General features: G+C 38.6%; 1 protein-coding gene across 1 annotated transcript in view; it reads left to right on the top strand.

Annotated features, from left to right (window-relative positions):
- The window catches only part of SLC2A13 (solute carrier family 2 member 13), a 373,009-nt gene that overhangs the window by 271,849 nt on the left and 75,395 nt on the right, over nucleotides 1-25,765 (top strand). The window contains exon 7 of the mRNA XM_082740721.1: nucleotides 23,632-23,757. Coding sequence (XP_082596847.1) covers nucleotides 23,632-23,757 — 126 coding nt within the window. The remainder of the gene's footprint in view (nucleotides 1-23,631; nucleotides 23,758-25,765) is intronic.

The raw sequence follows: 25,765 nt of genomic DNA, 5'->3' as shown, positions 1-25,765 counted from the left end.
TGGTTCATCTCCCCCTCCAACTTCCCCCAATTCAATTTTCCTTTCCTTCTCCTGATGTCCTCCATGTTATTCCTTATGTTTCACAAGTAAGTGAAACTCTGTGATACTTGACTTTCTCTGCTTGACTTATTTCACTCAGCATCATCTCCTCCAGTTTTATCCATCTTGATGCAAAAGTTGGGTATTCATCGTTTCTGATGGCTGAGTAGTATTCCATTGTATATATGGATCACATTTTCTTTATCCATTTGTCTGCTGAAGGGCATCTTGGCTCTTTCCACAGTTTGACTATTTTGGCCATTGCTGCTATGAACATAGGGATACATATGGCCCTTCTTTTCACTGCATCTGTGTCTTTGGGGTAAATACCCAGTAGTACAATTGCAGGTCATAGGGTAGATGTATTTTTTTATTTCCTGAGGAATCTCCACACTGTTTTCCAAAGTGGCTGCACCAACTTGCATTCCCACCAACAGTGTAAGAGCGTTCCCCTTTTTCCACATCCTTTCTAACATTTTTGTTCCTTGCCTTGTTAATTTTTGCCATTCTGACTGGTATAAGGTGGTATCCCAATGTGGTTTTGATTTGAATTTCCCTGATGACTAATGATGATGAACATTTCTTCATGTGTCTGTTAAGCATTTGTATATCTTCATTGGAGAAGTATGTTCATGTCTTCTCATTTTTTGAATCGATTATCTGGTTTTTGGGTGTTGAGTTTGAGAAGTTCTTTATAAATCGTGGATATCGGCCTTCTCTCTGTAGTGTAATTTGTTAGTATCTTCTCCCATTCTGTGGGTCGCCTCTTTGTTTTGTTGACTCCTTTGCGGTGCATAAGCTTTTTATCTTGACAAAATCCCAAAAGTTCATTTTCGCTTTTGTTTCCCTTTCCTTTGGAGACTTGTCTTGAAAGAAGTTGCTGTGGCCGAGGTCGAAGAGATTACTACTTATGTTCTTCTGTAGGATTTTGATGGATTCCTGTCTCACATTGAGGTCTTTCATCCATTTTGAGTTTATCTTTGTGTGTGGTGTAAGAGAATGGTCGAGTTTCGTTCTTCTGTACTTAGCTGTCCAGTTTTCCCAGCACCATTTATTGAAGAGACTGTCTTTTTCCCACTGGATGTTTTTTCTTGCTTTGTCGAAGATTATTTGACCGTAGAGTTGAGGGTCCATATCTGGGCTCTCTGCTCCGTTCCACTGGTCTATGTGTCTCTTTTTGTGCCAGTACCATGCCATCTTGATGATCACAGCTTTGTAATAAAGCTTGAAATCAGGCAATGTGATGCCCCAGCTTTGCTTTTTCTTTTTCAACATTTCCTTGGCAATTCAGGGTCTTTCCTGGTTCCAGACAAATTTTAGGATTGTTTGTTCCAGCACTTTGAAAAATGCTGATGATATTTTGATCGGAATGGTATTGAAAGTATAGATTGCTCTGGGCAGCACAGACATTTTAACAGTGTTTATCCTTCTGATCCATTAATATGGAATATTTTTCCATCTTTTTGTGTCTTCCTTAGTTCCTTTCATGAGTGTTTTATAGTTCCTTGAATATAGATCCTTCACCTCTTTGGACTCTAAACAAAAGTAGGAGGTGGTGGGAAATATACCTGACAAGCCTGTTGGGAACTTAAATTATAAGAAGTCATATGTACCAGAAATAAAGATTTTGAACTCCCACATTAAAAAAAAAAAAAAAAAAACTACATGCAGGACACTTGGGAGACACAGCCAGCTTAGCGTCTGACTTTTGGTTTCAACTCAGGTCGTGATCTCATGGGTCATGGAATTGAGCCCCATGTTGGGCTCCAGGCTCAGCATGGAGTCTGCTGGGGACTCTCTCCCCATCTGCCCCTCCCACTTGCTCTCTCTAAAATAAATAAATAAAAATCTTTTTGTAAAAAAAGAAAAATACGTAAAGCTACATTAGTAAGAATGTTATTATCAGACTTGTATTTTACAAAGATTTTCCTGGCAACAAAGTAGAAATGGCAAAAGAACAAATCTTTGAGAGTCTAAATTAAGATCTAAAATGGAGGGATGAGAGATGTCAGGTCTTGGTGACTGGAATGTTACTTGTTAAATAGTGAAATTGCCCAGTTTTTATGACTTGCATTCCCAACTAGAAATTTGTAACTTAAAAGCAGAAATTGTTTCTTCTCTTTTTTCTCTCACACTTTGCTTCCTTTCTTAAAAATAATCTTGCACTGGGGCTCTGGGGTGGCTCAGTCAGTTAACCATCTGCCTTCAGCTCAGGTCATATTCCCAGGGTCCTGGGATCAAGCCCCATGTCAAGCCGGGAGCCTGGTTCTCCCTCTCCTCCCCAGCTTGTGCTCTCTGTTGCTATCTCTCTTTCTCTCTTAAATAAATAAATTAAATATTTTTTTAAAAAGACCATGCAACTGTTTACTGATCTGAATACTGAGACCTGATGTGTGCATTACTGTAGTGCTTTCCTTTGAAACTACACTAAGTACGTAAACTGATCTGGAAATACAGTAAGAGATTTTTCTGTCAATCTTATGCCTATCTCAGCAAATTGAAGGTTCTGAAACGAATTCTTTGTAGTACCCTACAACTGTTCTTCAAGCCTGGATATATACTGATAACATCCTTCCTTTTCATTTGATTAGATGCCTGCCTTTGGCTTTCAGCACTCATCTGTTTTGTTCTGATAAACTCAGTTTGAACTGAGTTATCGAGGAAGTTATGGAAAGACACAGGTATCTAAAGATTTTAAACTGCAAGAGTAAAGTAAAATCATATATGCTAATAATAAAAAGAGAAGCAAAAAATACTCCTCTGAGAGACCATTTTCTCCCAAAAATCAACAGAGCCTTGAAATCTATCCGGGAAGACAAAAAGAAGGGAATGGCGATATAATTCCAAAAGTAGTTTAAAATCTACAAGATCTTTGAAGATTAAAGTCTTAAAAGACAGAAAGCAACAAATTGAATGTATATGAGAAAAAGCTAAGAAATTTACCCATAAATGAAACTCAAATAAACATGACTCTGAAACTCCAAGAGAGACAAACTTAGTAATTATCCTGTCAGAGAGAAATTGGAGCAACAGAAATTGAAGCGCTAAAAAAAGAAGCTCAACTGCTCGTTTACCCTGTAAGGAAGAGTCACAAAGGAACAATTTGCCACCTCAATCAGAGAAGTGCTGAGGTAAGACAGATAGTCACGAACACCTCAAAAAAACAGAATCACAAAGAAAAATAACCTTGACAAGCTAGAGCCCTCACCATCATCATCATTACCAAGTTCAAACCTCACATGTAAGTGCCGTGCCCAGCCATGGCACCTCAGCCATTCTTAGGTAGGTGAGATTAACGGAGTGAGGCATCAACTCTGAGACTGTTTAGGTCACCCTTTGTAATGTTTGAGTAGCTTGGAAAGAATCAGCTTGCTTCCTAAATGCCCTGCTCAGCATCAGACATTAATTGAGGGGCCGGGGGAAATCAGCATTACCAATTTGCAGTCATATGCACACACACACATTCTTCCCCACACTTTGCTTTCATTTGGCCTACATTACGGAACACTAACCAGTTACCAGTTATTAAGCCAGCTCTTAAGGATACAAAGCCCCTTGTCAGGAGTTGGCAATATCTTAGGTTGGCTTTCATTTACACTTTGAACCCATACTCAGGTTTCACGTGTTTAAGAGATGTTGGTGCTTGAGCGGAAGCTGATATTTCAGAATATATTTAGAAGTGAGTAAAAATTTACATTTAAGCACTGAAAAAATACTCTTCTAACATTGGGAATTGTATTTGGCTATATATAAAAACAGAGGAACCCAAAATAACTGGCTTAAACAAGAGAGAAGTTTCTTTCACTCTTGTGTAAAATATATTCAAATGTAGGGAGTTTGGAGAAAATGTACTAGATCTAGTATCATCAGGGATCCAGATTCCTGTCTTTTCACTTTACCTTTCTTCACAAGTTCACAAGGATGGTTTAGGATGGCTGCAGGAGCTCCACCATCATGTCTGAAGTAGGCCAGAAGGAGAAAATGTAGATGGAATAATGCTTTCCAGCTGAATCAGCTCCCTTTGAAATCTTCATGAAAGTCCTACATAGTATTTCTCACAGGCCAGAATTAGTCCCTGGCCATCTCTATTTGTAATGGAGGCTGGGAAATGTATTCTTTTATTCAATAGTTGGAAGAGGAAGGGGGACCACAGTGTTCCCAGTTAAGAATCAGATTCTTGGGGCACCTGGGTGGCTCAGTCGTTAAGTGTCTGTCTTCGGCTCAGGTCCTGATTCCAGTGTCCGGGGATCGAGCCCCACACTGGGCTCCCTGCTCAGCAGGAAGCCTGTTTCTCCCTCTGCCACTGCCCCTGCTTGTGTTCCTACTCTTATTTCTCTCTCACTTTCAAATAAATAAATAAAATCTTTTTTAAAAAATCAGATTCTCTTACAAAGGAGGAAACAAAGAGTGGATATAGGGATAGACTACTAGCAGTTTTTGATATAGCAGTAGAGAGAGACATCATATGTATGAGTAGTTCTGTTTGACAGCAGAAAGGGTGAGTTAATTAACCAAATAGGACTCCATCCATTTTCGTGGTTTAGTTCTCTTTATAATGATTAGAAATCTTAAGGTCAACTTTGCAAGTGTCAAGTAATTTAACTCCACCTTTGCAAGAGAGAAAGTAAATTAAAATCTCTCATTTGTTTTATTTCTTTGGCCTCATAAGCCAGTGAAATAGCCAGTGAAATGTTTGTTCAAAATGAGTGATTAGAGGGGCGCCTGGGTGGCTCAGTGGGTTAAAGCCTCTGCCACAGCTCAGGTCATGATCCCAGGGTCTTGGGATCGAGTTTCGCATCAGGCTCTCTGCTCAGCAGGGAGCCTGTTTCCTCCCCTCTCTCTCTCTCTCTCTCTGCCTGCCTCTCTGCCTACTTGTGATCTCTGTCAAATAAATAAAATATTGAAAAAATAACCAAAAGCAATAATCATGGCAGCTACTATTTACTATGTAGTTGTCATTGTGCTGACCACTGTGTTAAGAGCTTTACATGGAATCTCTTTTCCTTTAGCAAAATGGAGGCAGATGCTATTATTATTTGTCATTTCTCAGTGACACTGAGGCTTAAAGAATTTAGTGAATGTTAGAAGATCATATGGCTTAATGTCTACTAGAACTGGGCTTTAAGAACACAGCTCTTCACCATTACTTTCTTCAATCTGAAATTTACCAATTAAGCAGTGGAATGAATGTTTCTGCCCAGAGAGGGTGTCTGGAAAGTTCACTTTGGAAAGTGAATAATTTTTTATGGTCAAAACAATTTACCACCCTGGGTTCCCTTAGAGCAGAAGAATAATCTGAACTACCAAGTTTTAAATATCTCCAAACCAAGTTAAATTGTAGTTTTTATTTTGTCTGTTTGGGTGTTTCATTGTTTTTAAGCTCCTGTTATACAAATAGATGAATATGGAAAAAGTAATTGGGAAGGAAATATAGATGAGATACACTTACAAAGAAATACCCTTTAGCAATTTAGACTGTATCTGTACACTCAGATAAGAAAATGAAGACCCTGAAAGCTGTTCTTTTCCTTGTTTCTTCATCTAGTTATGGAGATGAATTACACAAGAGAACCTGAATATTTTTCTTAATAAGAATCTTTGTGTGCTGATATTAGTATTTTTACCCCTTACCCCCAACATCACTTTATTGGCAACTGTGGGTTACATCACACTTCCATTCTTTATAATTTTGTGAAATTCTGTCATTGTGACAGGCTCTACCCTAAATGGAGTTGCAGACATCAGAAGACATGATGATATCCAGGGAGATGACTTCCGGGCTATCTCATTTCATCTTGGTCACACAGCACAGCTTTCAAATCAGACATCATTCTAGGGCTCCGGGAGCTGATTGTTTGCAAAACTCATATTGTCCTTGACATTCAAACATATCATTTCTATAAAATAAAAAGGTGCTCCCAAATAGCCATGGAAGAACTGATAAGCAAATCCGTATAAGCCAAAATATATTTATCCTTTTGATTTTGTTGTCCCTGTATGAAGAACTGAAAGTATGATAAGCATAGTGCCAGGTGTTGCAATGGTTGTTGAAAAATATAAAACAAACTTAGTTACCATGTTTGTATCTTGGTGTACAAAGAAGATAAGTCAGGCAGGATTTAAATGTTGAACCATCAGGGGCGCCTGGGTGGCTCAGTGGGTTAAGCCGCTGCCTTCGGCTCAGGTCATGGTCTCAGGGTCCTGGGATCGAGTCCCGCATCGGGCTCTCTGCTCAGCAGGGAGCCTGTTTCCTCCTCCTCTCTCTCTCTCTGCCTGCCTCTCTGCCTACTTGTGATCTCTCTCTGTCAAATAAATAAATAAAATCTTAAAAAAAAAAAATGTTGAACCATCAATTATCAAAGCAAACAAATGAACAAAAATGTGTCCCCAAAAGAGATAACGTTTTGAAAAGTGTTTCCACAGATAGATTAAAAAAACAACAACAAAAAACTAAGTGCTCAGTATAAAACAACCTATTTTTCTGTGTTTGTAAAAAAAATTAAAGTCAGTTTTATCATGCATTTACAAAGAATGCAGATACTGTATACTGCAATTTCATTTTGTGATACTTAATAAAAGTTCATTCAGAATAAAAATTGATTTCCTTTTCTAAACATGTAATCTAGAAATGATTTGTAGCTATTTGTCAGGTATGTTGGTTTAATTTTTCTTTTTGATTTTAAAAGTCCTGAATTTTTTTAATTGTATATGAAAAACCATGGGGTGCCTGGGTGGCTCAGTGAGTTAAGCCTCTGCCTGCGGCTCAGGTCATGATCTCAGGGTCCTGAGATTGAGCCCCACATTGGGCTCTGTGCTTGGCCGGGAGCCTGTTTCCCTCTCTCTCTCTGCCTGCCTCTATGCTTACTTGTGATCTCTCTCTCTCTGGCAATTATATAAATAAAATCTTTTAAAAAAAGAAAAAGAAAAACCAGCATTGTTGGAAGTCAGTCCAAGATGATAGGATAGGAAGACCTTGAACTCCCCTCCTCTATGGACACACCAAATCTACAACTACATGTAGAACAATTCCTTCTGAAAAACTCAGGGATGATTGAACAGCTTCTGCACAAAAAATGATAGAGGGACCATATGAAGAAATTAAGGAGAGATGAAGACACAGTAACAACAGGAACTCTACCCCAACACTACAAACTGTAACAGGGAGGACTATTACTAAATGGCCCATGTGCACACTTAACCTGCCTTGGAGCACAGCAAAAAACAAATATGAAAAATAATGGCTTAAAGGTTCTTAGACTATAAGGGAAGAAAATCTATGTAGTAACCATAAGGCATTCACCACATGGATGGGGAAGTGCTGGAACTTTCTCCTGGGTTGCAGGTGCTGGTGAGAGCTGTTTTTTATATTTCCCTTCCACCTTGAAGAGTTTGCAGGAGAAGGGTCCAGAGCCCCATACCAGCTCATCATCCCGCCAAGGCAGTCATTTTATGGTATACTTTGGCATGCCCCCTGGCCTTCACTTGATCCAGCCATCCCACCAAGGTGGCCCCAGATGGCATACTTCAGGACCCACCCTACCTACTGCAGTCCCAGCTATCCCATCAAGGCATCTCTGGTGCAGTGTATCCCAGGATACCCTACCCCCCTCCATTTCCCCTTGTCATCAAGGCATTCCCAACATGACATCTCCCAGGATACCCAGCTCTTGCTCATTTGAGCTCCAGTCAGCCTGCCAAAGCTACCAGACTATATATAGTCTACACAGAGGACACTACTACACCAGACATTTTCCAGTACTGGAAGAGGAACTGTTCTCCCTCATAGAAACACAGAAAGTCAAAGAAAATGAGGCAACAGAGGAATGTGTTCCAAACAAAAGAACAAGGGGAGGGGAAAAACTGTAATGAAATGGAAATAAGTAATATACCTGACAAAGAGTTCAAAGTACTAGTCACAAAGATGCTTACCAAACTTTGGAAAAGCAAAGTGACAATTTCAATAAAGTATTAGAAAATATAAGAATCAATCAAAGCTGAAGAATAAAATAAATGAAAAATACACTAGAGGGAATCAATAGCAGTTAAGATGATATAGAAGAATGGATCAGGGATCTGGAAGACAGAACAATGGAAATTACCCATTCAAAACACCACACCAAAAAAAAAAAAAAAAAAAAAATTTAAAAAGTAGGATAGATTAAAGGACTTCTGGGACAACATCAAGCACAGTAGCGTTGATATTATAGGAGTCCCTGAAGGAGAAGAGAAGGGGCAGAAAATTTATATGAAGAAATAATGGCTGAACCTAACCTGAGAAGGAAACAGACATCCAGGTTCAGGAATTCCAGAGAGTCCCAAATAAGATGAACCCAAAGATATTCACACCAAAAACATTATAATTAAAATGGCAAAAGTTAGAGAATATTAATGGGTGAAAAAGAAAAATAATCACATACAGGGAAAATGCTATAAGCTATCAGCTGAGATTTCAGCAGGAACTTTGTAGGCCAGAGGAAGTAGCAGGATATATTTAAAGTACTGAAAGGAAAAAACTCAAAACCAAGAATATTCTACCAACAAGGTTATCATTCAGAATTGAAGGAGAGAATTTTTCAGACAAGTAAAATGTAAAGGAGTTTATCACCACTAAACCAGCCTTACAGGAAATGTTAAAGCATTTTCTTTAAGTGGAAGAGAAAAGGATGTAACTAGAAATAAGAAAATGTATGAAAGAGGAGTCTCACTGATAAAGGCCAATATATAGTGAAAGCAGTGGATTAGTCACTTAAAAAGCTAGAATTAAGATTAAAAGACAAAAATAATAAAATCAGCTGTAACTCCAATAAATAATTGATACACAAAATAAAAGATCTAAAATATGACATCAAAAACATAAAATGTGGTGGGGGAGGGTAGAAGTGTAGTGCTTTTATTTTACTTTTTTAAAGTAGACTCTGCACCCATTGTGGGTCTTGAACTTACGACCCTGAGATCGAGAGTTAGTGCTTTTAGAGCGCATTTGAAGTTGCACAACTATCCGCTTAAAATAGATTGGGGTGTGTGTGTGTGTGTGTGTGTGTGTGTGTATTAATCTCATGGTAACAACAAAAATAAACCTACACTAGATATACAAAAAGTTAAGAGAGAGGAGTCCAAACATAACAATTAAAAACAACAACAAAACCCACGGAGATAGAAAGCAAGGAACAAGGAAAGGAACAAAGAAGAATAACAAAAAACAACCAGAAAACAACAAAATGGCAGTAAGTACATACCTGTCAACAATTTATTTTAAATGCAAATTGGACTAAATGCTCCAGTCAGAAGACATAGAGTGGCTGAATGGATTTAAAAAACAAAACAAAAGAAAGAACAACCCCAAAACAACATACATTTATATGTCGCCTGTGAGAGACTCTGTTCAGATCTTAAGACACAGACTGAAAGTGAAGGGCTGAAAAAAGAATATCCCATGCATGTGGAAATGGAAAGAAGCTGAAGTATCAATACTTGTATTAGACAAAACAGACTTTAAAACAAGGACTATAAGAAAAATGAAGGGCAGTATATAGTAATAAAAGGATTAATCTAAGAAGATATAATATTTGTCATTATGCACCTAACATAGGAGCACCTAAATAGATAACACAAATAATTAGCAGACATAAAGGGAGAAATTGATAATAATACACTAATATTAGGGGACTTTAATATCCCACTTACATCAATGGATAGATTATCCAGACAGAAAATTAATAAGGAAACACTGACTTTAAACAACAGGTTAGACCAGACTGACTTGATAGAGAACATTTCATCTAAAATCTACAGAATATACACTCTTTTCTTTTTAAAATTAATTTTATTTTTTTTAATTCCAGTATTGTTAATATACAGTGTTATATTAGTTTCAGGTGTACAGTTTCAGGTGGATATGTTTGTTTATGTAATATACACATTTATTTACCTAAATACACACATGTACATATACAAACATTTCCCAGTTAAGAGTTTGTTTCTTGGTTTCTCTTTCTCTCTCTTGTTTTCTTCTGCTCGTTTGTTTTGTTTCTTAAATTCCACATATGAGGAAATCATATGGTATTTGCCTTTTTCTGAGTGACTTATTTCACGTAGCCTAATACCCTCTGGCTCCATCCACATTTTTTTCAAATGGCAAGATTTTTTTCATTTTGATACCTGAGTAATATTCCATTATATATATTGTGTGTGTCACACACATATACCACATCTTCTTTATGCATTTCTCTGTCAGTGGACATTTGGGCTGTCTCCGTAGTTTAACTATTGCTGATAATGCTGCTATAAACATCACGGTGCATGTCCCCCTTAGAATCTGTATTTTTGTATCCAGGGCAATTGCTGGATTGTGGGATAGTCCTATTTTTAACTTTCTGAGGAACCTCCATACTGTGTTCCACTGTGGCTGCACAAGTTTGCATTCTCACCAACAGTTCAAGAGGATTCCCCTTTCTCCACATCCTCACCAACATCTGTCATTTCCTGTGTTGTTAATTTTAGCCATTCTGACAGGTGTGAGGTGGTATCTATGGTGGTTTTAATTTGTATTTCTCTGATGATGAGTGATGTTGAGCATCATTTCATGTGTCTGTTAGCTATCTGGATGTCTTCTTCAGAAAAGTGTCTGTTCATGTGTTTTGCCCATTTCTTAATTGGATTATTGGTTTTTTGGGTGTTGAGTTTGATAAAGTCTTTATAGATTTTAGAAACTAACCCTTTATCAGATATGTTATTAGCAAATAGCTTCTCCCATTCCAGTGGTTGCCTTTTAGTTTTGTTGATTGCTTCCTTTGCTATGCAGAATATTTTTATCTTAACAAAGTCCCAGCAGTTCATTTTTACTTTTTTCCCCTTGCCTCTGGAGACTTATCTGTTAAGAAGTTGGTAAGGCCAGTGTTGGAGAGGTTGCTACCTGTGTTCTTTTCTAGGATTTTGATGGTTTACTATCTCACATTTAGGTCCCTCATCCATTTTGGAATTTTTTTTTTTGTATGCAGTGTAAGGAGGTGGTCCAGTTTTGTTCTTTTGCATGTTGCTGTCCAGTTTTCCCAACACTGTTATTGAAGAGACTGTCTTTTTTACACTGGATATTCTTTCCTACATCATCAAAAATTAGTTGACCATATACTTGAGGGTCCATTTCTGGGTTTTTTATTCTATTCCATTGATCTCTGTGTCTGTTTTTGTGCTAGGACCATACTGTCTTGGTGATGACAGCAGTGTAATAGAGCTTGACGTCTGGAATAGTGATGCTTCCAGCTTTCCTTTACCTTTCTAAGATTGCTTTGGCTATTTGGGGTCTTTTGTGGTTCCATACAAATTTAAGGATTTTTTGTTCTAGGTATGTGAAAAATGCTGGTAGTATTTTGATAGGGCTTGCTTTGAATATGTAGATTGCTTTGAGTAGCAGGATACAGATCAGTGTAGAAAAATCTGTTGCATTTCTATACACCTGTAATGAAGCAGCAGAAAGACAAATCAAAGAATGTTATGTCTTCTGAAAGGGATAACCTGACTTGCTTTTAAACTTTTATTTTCTAATTTCAAAAAGTTTCAGAAGAGGCAATATTTATGATTATGGTTTCTGTGAATGGAAAGATATTTATGAGGTGCTCACTATTAAGAATTTACCATTATATTTAAAAATAGTACAATGCTAATCAAAGAAAGTATCCCTCAGTGTAATGTTCTTATAGTTGTCACTGTGATCCAATTGTGACATTCAGGAGGATCTCTCTACCCCACCCTATGCCTTGAAATATCAGCAAGTTCTCAATAAATAAAAGAGGTAGTGCTAGGAGCACTATGCAGAAATCAGCAGCTCCATGCAGAAATCAGCAGCTCCTATCACGTAGGTGTGCCTAGGGAAATGCATAACAGGAGTGTGTGTTATAGAACTTTTTAGGGACACATCAGTATTTATACAAATACAGCCACAAAGACATAAAATAGGCTCATATAAAAGTGTTTTCAAATGGCAAAGATGTTAAAGTAACAGATAAAACTGTGTACTTACTCTCAATTTATTACCTGAAAAAATTGCATATAAATGGATATGTTTGTTTATGTAATATACACATTTATTTACCTAAATACACACATGTACATATACAAACATATGCACATACGTTCCATTTTGTATTTGCAGAGTTGAAGTTGAGATTTGTGTCTCAACTTCATGTAGTTATAATAGGAAACTATTAACTAAAGGTTCACGTAGTATAATAGGAAATACTTAGCCCTGTTGAAAGAGACAGGCTTGACAGAGCTCTCTTTACCTCCCCTTTAGAGAGTTTATTGTGAAATTTTCTGAGATAGAATGGGAGAACTAGTCCAAGAATTCATAACAAATTAGACAGTTATAAGAAATTAGAACCTAAAGTGCCAGTAAATGTTAAAAAGCAACAGAAGGAATGGAAGGAAAGAGACCTGCTCTGAGAAATAGGTTAAATTCACCCCCCCCCCCTTAATAGTATACCAAAGACCAAGAGCTCATGATTGGTTTTAGTCTGCCAGCCTTACTGCTGTGAATCTTTTGCATCCAGTTCAGGAATCCATTGTATTCTTAGCCTCACTTTCTAAGGAGAAGAGATGAGAAATTGGACTACATTCCAGGTATCTGGAGATAAAATTATGGTTCATAATCCATTTGTGTATGGATTTGATCAAAGAGCCATGAATTAATTGTAAGGAAAAGTTCACAGCTTGTTTCAAGCCTTGATCCTGTGATCTCATGGACCAACATAGAGGGAGCAAGGTGTAACCTGTGTAACAGAACTGCAGAGAGAACTAGTAAATCTGTTGTCAGTGTAAGTGACATTCATTCTTCACTTTACTTACTCAGCAGATATCTCTTGAATACTTGTCTGTCAGGTAAAATGTAAATCACGAGGAATAAAAGATGTGCAAGACAAATTTCTCTCCCTTGAGAAGGTCACAGTGCAGGAAGAGAGGGAGAACACATCATAGACTTATCATAGACTTTTGTGAGCCTCTGACAGCATAGTGACATACCTGATTTTGCTAGGGTCCAGAATTTTTACAGAGGAGGTGATGCCAAATGTGAGTCTTGAAGGAAAAGTGTGGGAAAATAAAGGTGGAAAGTAATAGTCCAGACAGAGAAAACAATAGAGAAAAGCCTAAGAACATGTCCTCCCCCCGACTCCTGCAGTTCATACGGATGGGCTAGAGCCCAAAGCACCTGGGGAGAAAGAGCAAGAAAAGATTGCCACAATAAGAGGGGTGGATTGTGCCATAGTAAGGAATTTGATCTTTATCACACAGACAGCGGGACACTACTGCAGGGTGTAAATAGGAGAGAGATCTGATCAGGTGAGATTTAAGGCAGTAGAGAAGATGGAGGGGACCTTGTCTGGGGGCAGGAGGACATGTTAGAAGACAGTTGGAAGCACGGGGATGAGAGGTGGTAAGGAAGGGGCACAGAGGAACTACACACACTTTGGGGACAGACTTGAGGGACTTATGGCTATTTAAGTGTGGGCTTTCTGGATCACACTCGGGGTTGTAAGTTGTGAAACACAAAAGAAAAGTAGGTTTGACAGGAAACCCAATGACTGAGGTCTATGGGTGTTGAGTTTGAGGTACTTATGAAACATCCAGAAAATTGGGCAGTTGGAAGTACAGGCCTGGCACTTAGGGAAGGGAAGCAAACTGGAGAAACAGGTCATGGCATGTTGGTGATAGTAAAGGTCACATAAGGGTGATGCTTGCCAGCAAAATATACAGAGTGAAGGAGCACTGCCAAGAACAGAAGCAAAGCAGAAATGATCAAGAGGAGAAGGAGAAGACTAGGAAGCAGCAGTCTGAGGAAAGGAAGAAACGTAAAGGGAGTAGTGTTAAGGGGTAGGGAAGTGCCAGGAACAAGGGAAACATTGTAGGAAAGTGTATGACAGAACAATAACTTGAGATTAGAAAAGTGCCCAGAGTTAACAATGAGACCACCCCTGGCAACTGCAGAGCAGCTTCCCTGGAGTGGTGAGGCACGACTCACTTCATGAAGTCAGTGCCAGTAGCTCTCCAGATTTTTAAAATAATTTCCAAGCAATTACTTAAACTGTCCCAGAATTTTGTTTTTTTAAATTCTCACAAGTTTCAGGCACCTGGGTGGCTCAGTCATTAAGCGTTTGCCATGGGCTCAGGTCATGATCCTGGGGTCCTGGGATAGAGCCCCTGGGATAGAGCCCCACATTGGGCTCCCTGCTCCGCAGGAAGACTGTTTCTGCCTCTCCCACTCCCCCTGCTTGTGTTCCCATTCTTGCTGTGGCTTTCTGTGTCAAATAAGTAAAATCTTTTTTTAAAAAATTCTCGCAAGTTCCCTACTTACACAGTCCAGATAAGGGAGAGGGGTTACCTGACATCTACACGCTGGCCAAGAAAGAAGGCAGGTGTCCCTGAGTTCTGTTTGTAGTACTCACCGAGAGACCCAGTCCTGCAGAGGGCTACACAAGGCCGGCTGTTGTCCTCACAAACCACCCACTCCCAGCCCCCGAGGGATGGGCTCTGGCTGATTTGGTTCCAAGTCACCTGCTGAAAGCAGCAGGACAGTTAGTGAGGAAGGGGTGGTGGGGGAAGTTTAGAGTAGATATCACAGGACATGGAGTGACATTATTGCACAAAGTGGGGTACGAAATTCATGCGTGAGGAACGAGCGCGTGAACACGGTTCCTCGCAGAGGATGGAAGTGTGCCTGAGCCAGCGGCTCACCCTCCCGGCCGCCTTTGCCACTGCGGATTGTCTGCCAGCTGGGCCCTGCCAGAGAGAGGCATTTTCAGACCAGACACTGTTCCTAATGCTCCATCTCATTGGGTTTAATGACACATACTTAAAAACAAATGGACCATTTTCTAGAGGGCTGAGTTCACACTCCACTTCACAGAACAGAAACTAAAAATGTTCTAAATTAACCCAAATCAATTTTTTAAAGATTTGCTGAGGAGAGAGAAGAGGGCACCTTCGGTTAAGTCCCTGGCACCATGTGAAACATGTAAACAATTGATTAAATGAAAATAGACTGTCCCTTCTCCCCCTTAGACACGAAGCTGCCTCTTATTCTGCTCTTTTTTACTTTAATTGGAAACATTTTCAAGTTTCAGGACCAGTTTTCTAAATACGTGAACACTCTTTTTCTCCCTTTCTAGAAAGGTCAGAGATTGGAAACTTAAATCTTCCTTCCCTTCAACTAGCAGGAAATGAACCGTTTGGTTCTAATTGTAATGATTACTTAGGCTATATATTTTCCCCTCTGTTAGAGTGTCTAGTATGCTCTGCATTCACTTTCCCTAGCAATTTCTAGAAGAGCAACATCATCCCCAAGTGAAAATATCCACAGTCGTAAACAATAATAGCATGAATTCTAGGTACACATATTTACCACAAATTCTCTCTAAATATCATAATGTCCTGTTGCTAAGAGATTTCACAGGATGAGTTTTAAAAGAGGGCCCTCTCTTACTGTGGCTTTCTTTTCTTCAGGCTTCAAGGAATGTAGCCCTTCTAGCTGGTGTTTCTGAAAGTGAGCTATCAAAATTATTAACCAGTTTCATTTGGGTTGTGGACTGAGTGTGTGCAAATTGTCCATGGTAGCCTCTCACAATTTAAAAACTGAGCTCAGATTAAGGAACCCTCTGGCAATCAGATTGACCTTTCTGTTGCATTCAAAAAATGACTCAGATATTCACTTCAACCCACATACCCACCAAAATTACTTTCTGTAAATGGGCAGAACAGGCTAATGAACCTACAGTAATGCCTTGGTTTATGGAGCTGCCATGCTTTGATTCATTCCATAAACATATTTTAAGGAACCAGCCTGTAATGGGGTGTTGCAGATAACAGTTAATAAACATGGTCTTCTTCCTTGGGATAGGTCTCCCAGGCAGTTTTGCAAACCAGTCAATAAAGAACACTAGAGTTACGTACACACACAGGAGGAGGGCTATCTCCATCAACTGTACTACATACTGATTTGTCTGAAATTTAAAATATTTTTTATCAATAGGGAGGTATCCTCATTTTGTTTCATTCAGCAATCCTTTTGTAAAGACCTTTTTAATTGATTTCTTTTATAAATTTAGTTTCTTAAAGTAGAACACACTTAAAATTTCTGCCCTTGAAATCAGCATGCAAGAGTAAATATTTGTGAGATGTCACAGCATTGTAATGTGTTTTAAACTGTTGAAGCTTGTGAGAATTAAGAGTTAGCATATATGTATTTCTTTTTCTTTCTTCCTTTTTTTCCCCCCCTTCATGTAGAACCTTGCACCTGGGTAGTTGCTTAGAGATCATGTGCTCTTGAAATGGAAAACTTGAAGTCCGGAATTTAGAACTCACCCCAGGTCACAGTGTGAGGGAAGATAAATGGGGCCTAATTTGGCAATTTGCTTTCACACAAAAATGTTTTCATCTGTGCTTAGAATATCCTTATGAGCATTGATCTAGTGCCACTATATTTAAGTTCTCAACCTTTATATGTATAAAACGTGACATAAATTCATCAGGTCATGTTCAAGAAAGTCTTAACAGTAAATCATGAATAAAGAATAGCCATTTCTAGATGTTACTCATTTTCATGCCATTTGTTAGAGCCACAGCTATGATACATGCTCTCTGTAAAAGGTCAATTAGCAGATTCCCCAGGATATTTAAAGTTTTGTGTTACCTTCTAAATGTCAAGTTGAAGTTAGAAATATTGTTACATTTGGGAGAATTTTGCCATAAGATAGTCTATATGATGGAAAGAATTTCAGTCCAAGTATGTGGTAGGAGGGGGCGCCTGGGTGGCTCAGTGTAGGTTAGGCCTCTGCCTTCAGCTTGGGTCATGATCTCAGGGTCCTGGGATTGAGACCCGCATTGAGCTCTCTGCTCAGCGAAGCACCTGCTTCCCTCTCTCTCTCTGCCTGCCTCTCTGCCTACTTGTAATCTCTGTCTATCAAATAAATAAATAAAAATCTTTTTAAAAATGTGGTAGGAAATTTTATCTAGCTTCTGGAAGCCTGAGTGACTATTAGTCCAAATGACTCTCTGTGGTGGCAAAGAAATGGAATACTGTTTTCTACTTGGCCTCTTTTTACTGAGTGACCCACATGAACCAGTATGGAGGACAAGTATGGAGTAGCAGGAGGACAGCTTATCAAGTTTTTTCAATAAGGGAAAGGCTTGAGCCTACACATTTTCTATGGTATATTCTAGGAGAGGTTGGAAAGTGTAGAAGAAATAATCAATGGGACAAGGTGTTCGTGCAGGTAAAGACCAGAGGGGTTGAGATTAAAAGCCCTGGTGGAGGGAAGACCTTTTGCAAAGCTTGGAAGAAAAGAGCTGATGATAGACCTGGCTACTGAGATCTTTGTTCGTGTCTGAGTTTAAAGCTGAGAATGTTCCTACCCAGTCCCTTCAGTTTTCACCACAAGCAAGGCAATGCCATCTTCCATGTGCAGGTGGGGAAGATAGGATTGGGTTAGAGTAAAGTTGTGGGTGTTTGGGATATCAGGTGTGGGTTGGGTAAAGGCACTGACCAGGGACAGGTAAACGTGCCCTGATTAGCAGTGAGAATCCAGCTGCGGTTGAATACTGTGAATGTGTACTTTTATCAGTATGCCTGGTTGTGTTAATTCTCCACCAGTACAGAGCAACCTAGATACAGAAAGAAAAGAAGAAAGATGGTTGGAAAGTGTTGAAAATAAAAGTTTGTAGGTGACCTATAGAAGTACCAAAATACAAAGATTTGGAGGGTCTTATGAGAGTTGTTAAGGAGATTTCCCCATGAAAATTTGACAGAAAAGGATGAAACACCATGGAGTGCCTGAAAGATCAAGAAGAAAGGATGTGAAAGATCTCTGAGGTAGAAAAGCAGTTGTCCTAGTGAGTAAGGAACTGAGCTGGAAGGGAAGGAATGAGAAATTTGCATATGGGATCAGAGTATGTGTTCTAGATCAGGGATCAACAAACTTCCTGTAAAGAATTAGATAGTAAGTATTTGTGGCTTTGCAGGACATATGGATCCTGTTAAAACTTCTTGGCTCTGTTGTTGAAGCTTAAGAGCCGTCATAGTAAGTAAACAAATGGGCATGGCTGTGTTCCAGTAAAACTTTATTTGCAAAAGCAGATGGTGGTTGGATTGGTCTCAAGGGCTATAGTTTGCTGACCCCTGTCCTAGATTATGACAATTTTCAGGATGTGACAAAGTTAAGTGGAACTGCACAGATTATTAGAAAACAGGGGGCTAGGGTGCTTTAAGATTAGTGTATTAGTGTAACTATAAGGTCAACTAATCTTTGACAAAGGGGGAAAGAATATCCAATGGAAAAAAGATAAGTCTCTTCAACAAATGGTGTTGGGAAAACTGGACAGCAGCATGCAGAAGAATGAAACTGAACCACTTTCTTACACCACACACAAAAATAAATTCAAAATGGATGAAAGTCCTAAATGTGAGACAGTGAAGCCATCAGAATCCTAGAGGAAAACAGAGGCAATAACTTCTTTAACCTCAGCCATAGCATCTTCTTACTAGACACATTACCACAGGCAAGCGAAACAAAAGCAAAACTGAGCTCTTGGGACTAAATCAAGATAAAAAGCTTCTGCTCAAAGAAGAAAACAATCAAACAAAACTAAAAGGCAGCCTATGGAATGGAAGAACATATTTGCAAACAACATATCAGATAAAGGATTAGTTTCCAAAATCTATAAAGAACTTATCAAACTCAAGCTCAAAAAACAAATAAATCAATTAAGAAATGGGCAAAACACATGAATAGACACTTTTCCAAAGAAGACATCCAGATGGCTAACAGACACGTGAAATGATGCTCAACATCACTCATCATCAGGGAAGTATAAATCAAAACCATGATGAGGGACCAGCTTCCACCTGTCAGAATGGCTAAAATTAACAATACAGGAAACAGATATTGGTGAGGATTAGGAGAAAGGGGAACCCTCTTACACTGTTGGTAAGAATGCAGATTTGTATAGCCACTGTGGAAAACAGTATGGAGGTTCCCCAAAAAGTTAAAAATAGGGACGCCTGGGTGGCTCAGTTGATTAAGCGGCTGCCTTTGGCTCAGGTCATGATCCCAGCGTCCTGGGATAGAACTACCTTTTGATCCAGTAATTTCACTACTAGGAATTTACCGAAAGAATACAAAAATATGGATTCAAAGGAATACATGCACCGCAATGCTTCATTATCAACAATAGCCAAACTGTGGAAAGAGCCCTAATGTGCATCTACTGATGAATGGATTAGTGTAACTATAAGGTGCATCTTCTGTATTTGTAAATATACACACACACACACATACATATATGTATATATACACAGATATATGTATATACATATACATACATGCACATACATACATATATATGTAATGGAATATTACTCAGCCATCAGGAAGAATGAAATCTTACCATTCACAATGATGTGGATGGAACTAGAATGTATTATGCTAAGTGAAAAAAATCAGAGAAAGACAAATAACCATATGATCTCACTCATGTGGAACTTAAGAAATAAAATAGAGGGGGTGCAGTATGTTAAGCATCCAATTCTTGGTTTCGGCTCAGGTCATGATCTCATGGGTCCTGGGATCGAGCCTTGCTCCATGATCAGTGCGATGTCTTCTTGAGATTCTCTTTCTCCCTCTGCCCTTCCTGTTTGTGCTAAGTAAGTAAGTAAATAAATAAATAAATTATATTTTTAAAGAAAGAAATAAAATTGATGAACATATGGGGGGGGAGAGGAGGGAAACAAACCATGAGAGATTATTACAAATAGGGAACAAACTAAGGGTTGATGGAGGGAGGTGGGTGAAGTATATAGGCTAGGTGAGTGATGGGTATTAAGGAGGCACTTGTGATAAGCATTCGGTGTTGTACGTAGAGATGAATTACTGAATTCTACTCCTGAAAACAATATTGCATAGTATGTAAACTAAAATTTAAATTTAAAAAAACGAAGAAAGAGAATCTAAAACACCCCCCCCCAAATTAGTGTAGTGACTACAAACCATCCAGATCTAACAGACATTTCAAGAATACTCCACTACCAATAGAATATACACTCCTTCAGTGTGCAAGGAGCATCCTCCAGGATAGATAATATGCCAGGTCACAGGACAAGCCTCAATAAATTTTAAATGGTCTGAAATTATACTAACAATGTGTTTTCCACTAACAATGGAGTGAAATTGGAAATCACTAACAGAAAAAATTTTGAGAAACTCATGAATATATGAAAATTAAATAACACTTCTCAATCCAGGGGGGTCAAAGGAGTCACAAGGAAAATTAGAAAATCCTTTGAGATGAATGAAAATGAAGTCCAAACCTTCCAAATATGGTATGGAAGTATAGCAGTGTTCAGAGGGAAATTCATAGCTATAACTTCCTACAGCAAAAAGGCAGAAAGATATCAAATCAAAAAGCTAATCTTCCACCTTAACACAGTAGACATGTAAGAGAAAGAAGGAGCAGTAATCAAAAGGGTCTGAAATGGGCTAAGGAGATGGAATGGAATGAAAGCCCAGATAGAGAACAACAACAATTTCTCGTAACTGGCGCAGAGGAAAGTGTGATTGTTTCTGTGTTTGCAATAAGAGTATAAGAAGAGTATATATACCACTTCCATCTGTTTTCTATGTGAAGGTGGACTTGAGGTGAAGCTGGATATGAAGTGACTAAAAGGACAAGGCATTGGAGATTTGAAGAACAGTCCCTGTATAATGTGGTTGGAAAAGTCCATGTATGGAGTTGACTAGAGAAAATTATTAGTAATGTCAGCCCATTGAGAATCCTTTGGAGGCTGGTACTAGGGTATTAGAGGGAAATACTGAGCTGCCCTGTTGTGTGATTCCCTCAGCTGCGTTTGGGTCTGTGGGGGAGGCATAGAAAAGGCAAGTGTTTACGCCCACATATGGCTAGGATTTTTGCAAATCGGGTGAGATGAAAGATAAATGGGCAAGGAAATTTAGGTTGTTGAAATGCTAGTCCGTGGTCCATAAACTAGATAAGGATGGAACTAAAGAAAGTAAAAAGCTAATCAATAGGGAGCAAGTAGAGGAGTCAAGGAACCAGAGTCACCAGGAGATCTAACAGATAGCTCCATGAGGGCGGGGAGTTTGTCCTGTTTACTGATGTGGCCCAACCCCAGAATAGTGCCTAGCACACAGTAAGTGGAAAATACTTGAACTGAATGAATCACCAGGAACGATCTAGAGGTGGGATCATTTATAATCAAGCCGGAAGAACACGGAAGGATGTGGTCAGAGTGAAATGAATGAATGAGTGATGGAGGAGGGAACCATTATCACCATTATCAAAGACACCTCATGATGTTTGATGTGCACATGTGGTAGGTTCTTGGTAACTGTTGGCCTTCATCATTACCTTTTCTTGGCCTGTTATAGGAATTACTTATTTTTAAAGAAATAGAGTCATTTCTCTACAGTTGGATGAGTTGACCTTTTCCAAATAAGTATCTTTTAAAGCCACTGGAAACATCAGGACTGTTAGATTCTGTCTCACGTGGGTGGAAGAAACCAACAGAGTACTTGTAGGAATTCCCTTCCCTTCCAAGTTAGCCCTGTCTAGTTGTGAAAGCCAGAAGCCCTCAGTACTTCCAATGCTTCCTGTCCTGGTATTTTGCTTATCAAGGGTGTGGACCTTTTTATGTTTACAATGCTGTATCACCTCTCTGAAGTATGTGGACCTTTCAGTAGGAGGTCGAAGGCCTCTCTTTTGCCTTCAGTATAGGCATACCTCATTTCGCTGTGATTCGCTTTACTGCATTTCACAGAATATTGTGTTTTTTTACGAATTGGAGTTTTGCAGCAGCGGCACATCAAGCAAGGCTGTCAGCACTATTTTTCCAGTAGCATTTGCTCACTTTGTATCTGTCATGTTTTAGTAAATCTCACAAGATTTCAAACTTTTCATTACTGTTTGTTAGGGTGATCTGTGATCAGTGATTATGACTTGGTGAGCGTTCAGGTGATGGTAGCATTTTTTAGCAATCAAGTATTTTTAAATTAAGATATGTACATTGGGGTTTTTTTTTAATATAATGCTGTTGCACCCACAGTAGACTACAATATAGAGTAAACATGACTTTTATATGCATCAGGAAACCAAAAAAGTCATTTATTGTGATACTTGCTTCATTGCAGTGGTCTGGAACTGAATACGCAGTATCTCCAAGCTATGCCTCAAGGGGTCTGAAGTCTCATTTAAAATTAAGGATGGCTGTTTGCAGAGAGAAAGTTTACAGAAGGAGGCTGAAATGATCGTCTTGTGTTTGAACAATGCCAGTGTTTTCCCATTTAGCTAAATTAATCAAAGAAGTATTCTGCTTTTGAGGATTCACCTCTTTTTTGGATGCCTGGCCATAGTACTTACCCTGTTTCTCGCCCACGCCCCGTTGTGTAATTACTTGTACACAGTCAATAATAGGTCAGTGCTGACTGATCCTTACTTTTTGAATACACAGTCCTCTGAAATGCCCTGCCCTCTACCTCTTTGCCTGGTAAATTTCTTTTATGATTTGTGTCAAATATCTCCTCCCAAACCATCCCCAGCTCTTACAGGCAAATGAACAGACCTCTGTCCTTAGAGTAGTTCACACTAATTTCTATTACACTGCCATTATTTATTTGTATATCTGTTTCTGTCCTTGCCTTTTATCTACCCAAGAGCAGGGAATTTTTCTGTTCATCTTAGTGTCTGCAGTGCCCTGTGTGTGTCCCTGCCGTGTTTGAGGTACTCCAGAATTGTCTGGCAAATGAGTTTGACAGCAAGAAAACACATTTACAAGTACTTTGTAGACTTTAGTTGGAAAACCCTGCCCTCTAAAGGATTTCGCCTCTTTAGCGTTTTCAGCAGTTAGGACACTGCTGTTATCTGAGCAACGATTAATTGATTATGACTCTATGATCCAGCCAGTAGATATAATTAACTTAGAGAAAAGTTAGCCTTTTTTCCTATGCCAACTTATTTAAACTAAACATAGCATATAGTTGATACTCAGTGTAGATTTAATAATACAGATGTCCTACCAAGATGTTAATAGTGACCATTATTGGAGTGGTGGTATTTTTGTTTTTAACTTTTTTATTCAGGTGTAATATTTTTCTTTGAAATTTTCTATTTCAGAATATGTATTGTATATTTTCCAGTTTTAAAAGCTACGGTGCATGATGAAGACAGTTAAGAAAAATAAATGCTATGATACAATTTGGAACCACTCTGCTGGGTCACAGTAGGCCAGTCCATGCTTTGATAACAAAGCTCAGTGGCTTAGAAAAGCAAATGTTGATTTTTGCTGAGAGGCGGCTTGGGGTCTTTTACACCCAGTGTCTTAGATCGAAGCCTCCCTCCATCTCAGAGCAGCTTCTGCTGTTGCTGTAGCCAGGGGAGGGACGGGTAGGGGAGACTTGCCAGCTCCCAGCAGGCTCAGCATAGCCTTTGCTATGGCTAATATGAGTGCCATGACCCCAAACTTCCTGCAAAGCACTGTGGAAAATGTGGAAGAATACCAGTTGTCTCTAACATGATGTAACTCTTCTTATTTTACAGTTACTGTAACGAATGTATGTTGGATCCAGATTGTGGTTTCTGCTACAAGATGAACAAATCAACTGTCATTGACTCCTCCTGTGTTCCAGTTAATAAGGCATCTACAAATGAGGCAGCCTGGGGCAGGTATGTCACCTCTTATACACCATAAGAACACAAAATAGAATTTCAGAACGAGATCTTATTTTATTATTGATTATATTCCCTATGCTATACCTTTCATCTGTGTGATTTATTTTATAACTGAAGTTTATACCTTTTAATCCTATTCACATATTTCCTCAGCCATCGGCCAACCTCCCCTCAGGCAACCACCAGTTTGTTCTCTGTATTTAAGAATTGGTTTTTTGTTAGTTTGTTCATTTGTTGGTTTTTAGATTCTGCATTTGTGAAATCATATGGTATTTGTCTTTCTCTGACTGAGATCACTTAGTGTAATACCGATGTGGTCCATCCATGTTGTCACAAATGGCAAGATCTCATTTTTTTATGTCTGAGGAGTATATCATTGTCGCGTGTATGCCCTGTCTTCGTCCAATCAACTATTTTGGACACTCAGGCTGCTTCCATATCTTGACTATTGTAGATAATGCTGCTGTAAACATATGGGTGGATATATCTATCTTTCCAAACTAGTGTTTTTGTTTTCTTTGGGTGCTTATCTTGTAGAGGAATAACTGGATCAACTATTTTAGTTTTTTGAGGAAACTCCATGTTTTTCATAGTGGGCTGCACCAATTTCCGTTCCTGCAAACATGGCACAATGGTTCCTTTTTCTCCACGTCTTCATCAGTACTTGCTATATCTTGTTTTTTTCATACTAGCCATCTCACAGGTGTGAGATACTATCTCATTGTGGGTTTGATTTCCCTGAAGATTATTGATATTGAGCATCTTTTCATGTCTGTCGGCCATCTGGATGTCTTCTTGGAAAAAATGTCTGTGTAGGTGCTTGTCCCATTTTTGTTTTTAACTTCAGATTGGTTTTTGGTGTTGAGTTGTGTAAGTTCTTTATGTGTCATGGATGTTAACCCTTTATCAGGTGTATCATTTGCAGATGTCTGCCCCCTTTCACTAGATTGCCTTTTTGCTTCATTGATGGTTTCCTTTGCTATGGAAAAGCTTTTATCCCAAGGACGCAAGCATAGTTCAGTGCTCTAAACCATTCATTGTGATACATCACATTAACTAGAGGAAGGATAGAAACCATATGATATTTCAATAGATGCAGGAAAAAAATTGACAAAGTGCATTTGTTCATGATAAAAACTTTAGACAAAGTGGGTTTAAAGGGAACATACCTCAAACTAAATAAAGTCTACATATGAAAAACCCAGAGATAACATCATACTCAGTGTTGAAAACTGAAAGCTTTTCCTCTAAGATCAGGAGCAAGACAAGGATGTTCACTCTCACTACTTTTATTCAACACCGAACTAGAAATCCTAATTGCAGCAGTCAGACAAGAAAAAGAAATAAAAGACATCCAAATTGGTGAGGAAGAAAACTGCCATCATTTGTAGGTGTCATGATACTATATAGAAACCCTAAACTCTCCACCAAAAAAAACTACTAAAACTGATGAATGAATTCAGTGAAGTTGCATCATACAAAATTAATATACTGAAATCTATTGCTTTTTTATACACTAATAACAAAGTAGCAGAAAGAAAGGAAAACAGTTCTATTTACAGTTGCCTCAAAAAAATTAAAAACCTTAAAATAAATTTTAAACAAGGAGATGAAAGACCTGTACTTTGAAAACTGAGAAAAGATGATATAGACAAAAAGGAAGTTATGTTACGCTTACAGATCGAAAGAATTAATGTCTTTAAACAGTCCATACTATCCAAAGCAATCTACAGATTCAATGCAATCTCTATTAAAATACCAGTTGCATTTTTCACAGAACTAGACAAATAATCCTAAAATTTATGTGGAATCACAAAAGATTTCTAAGAGTCAAAGCAATCTTGAGAAAAATGAGCATAGCTGGAGTTCTCACAATCCCAGGTTGGAAGGTATAATTACAAAGCTGTAGTAATCAAAACAGTGTGGCACAAATATAGACACATAGATCAATGGAACATAATAGAGTCTAGAAATAGCCCCATGTTTTTATGGTTGATTAATG

The sequence above is a fragment of the Mustela nivalis genome (assembly GCF_964662115.1).
Source record: "Mustela nivalis genome assembly, chromosome: 7".
NCBI lineage: Eukaryota > Metazoa > Chordata > Mammalia > Carnivora > Mustelidae > Mustela > Mustela nivalis.
The sequence above is the reverse complement of the archived record's forward strand: the minus strand, read 5'-3'. Positions and strand labels throughout refer to the sequence as shown.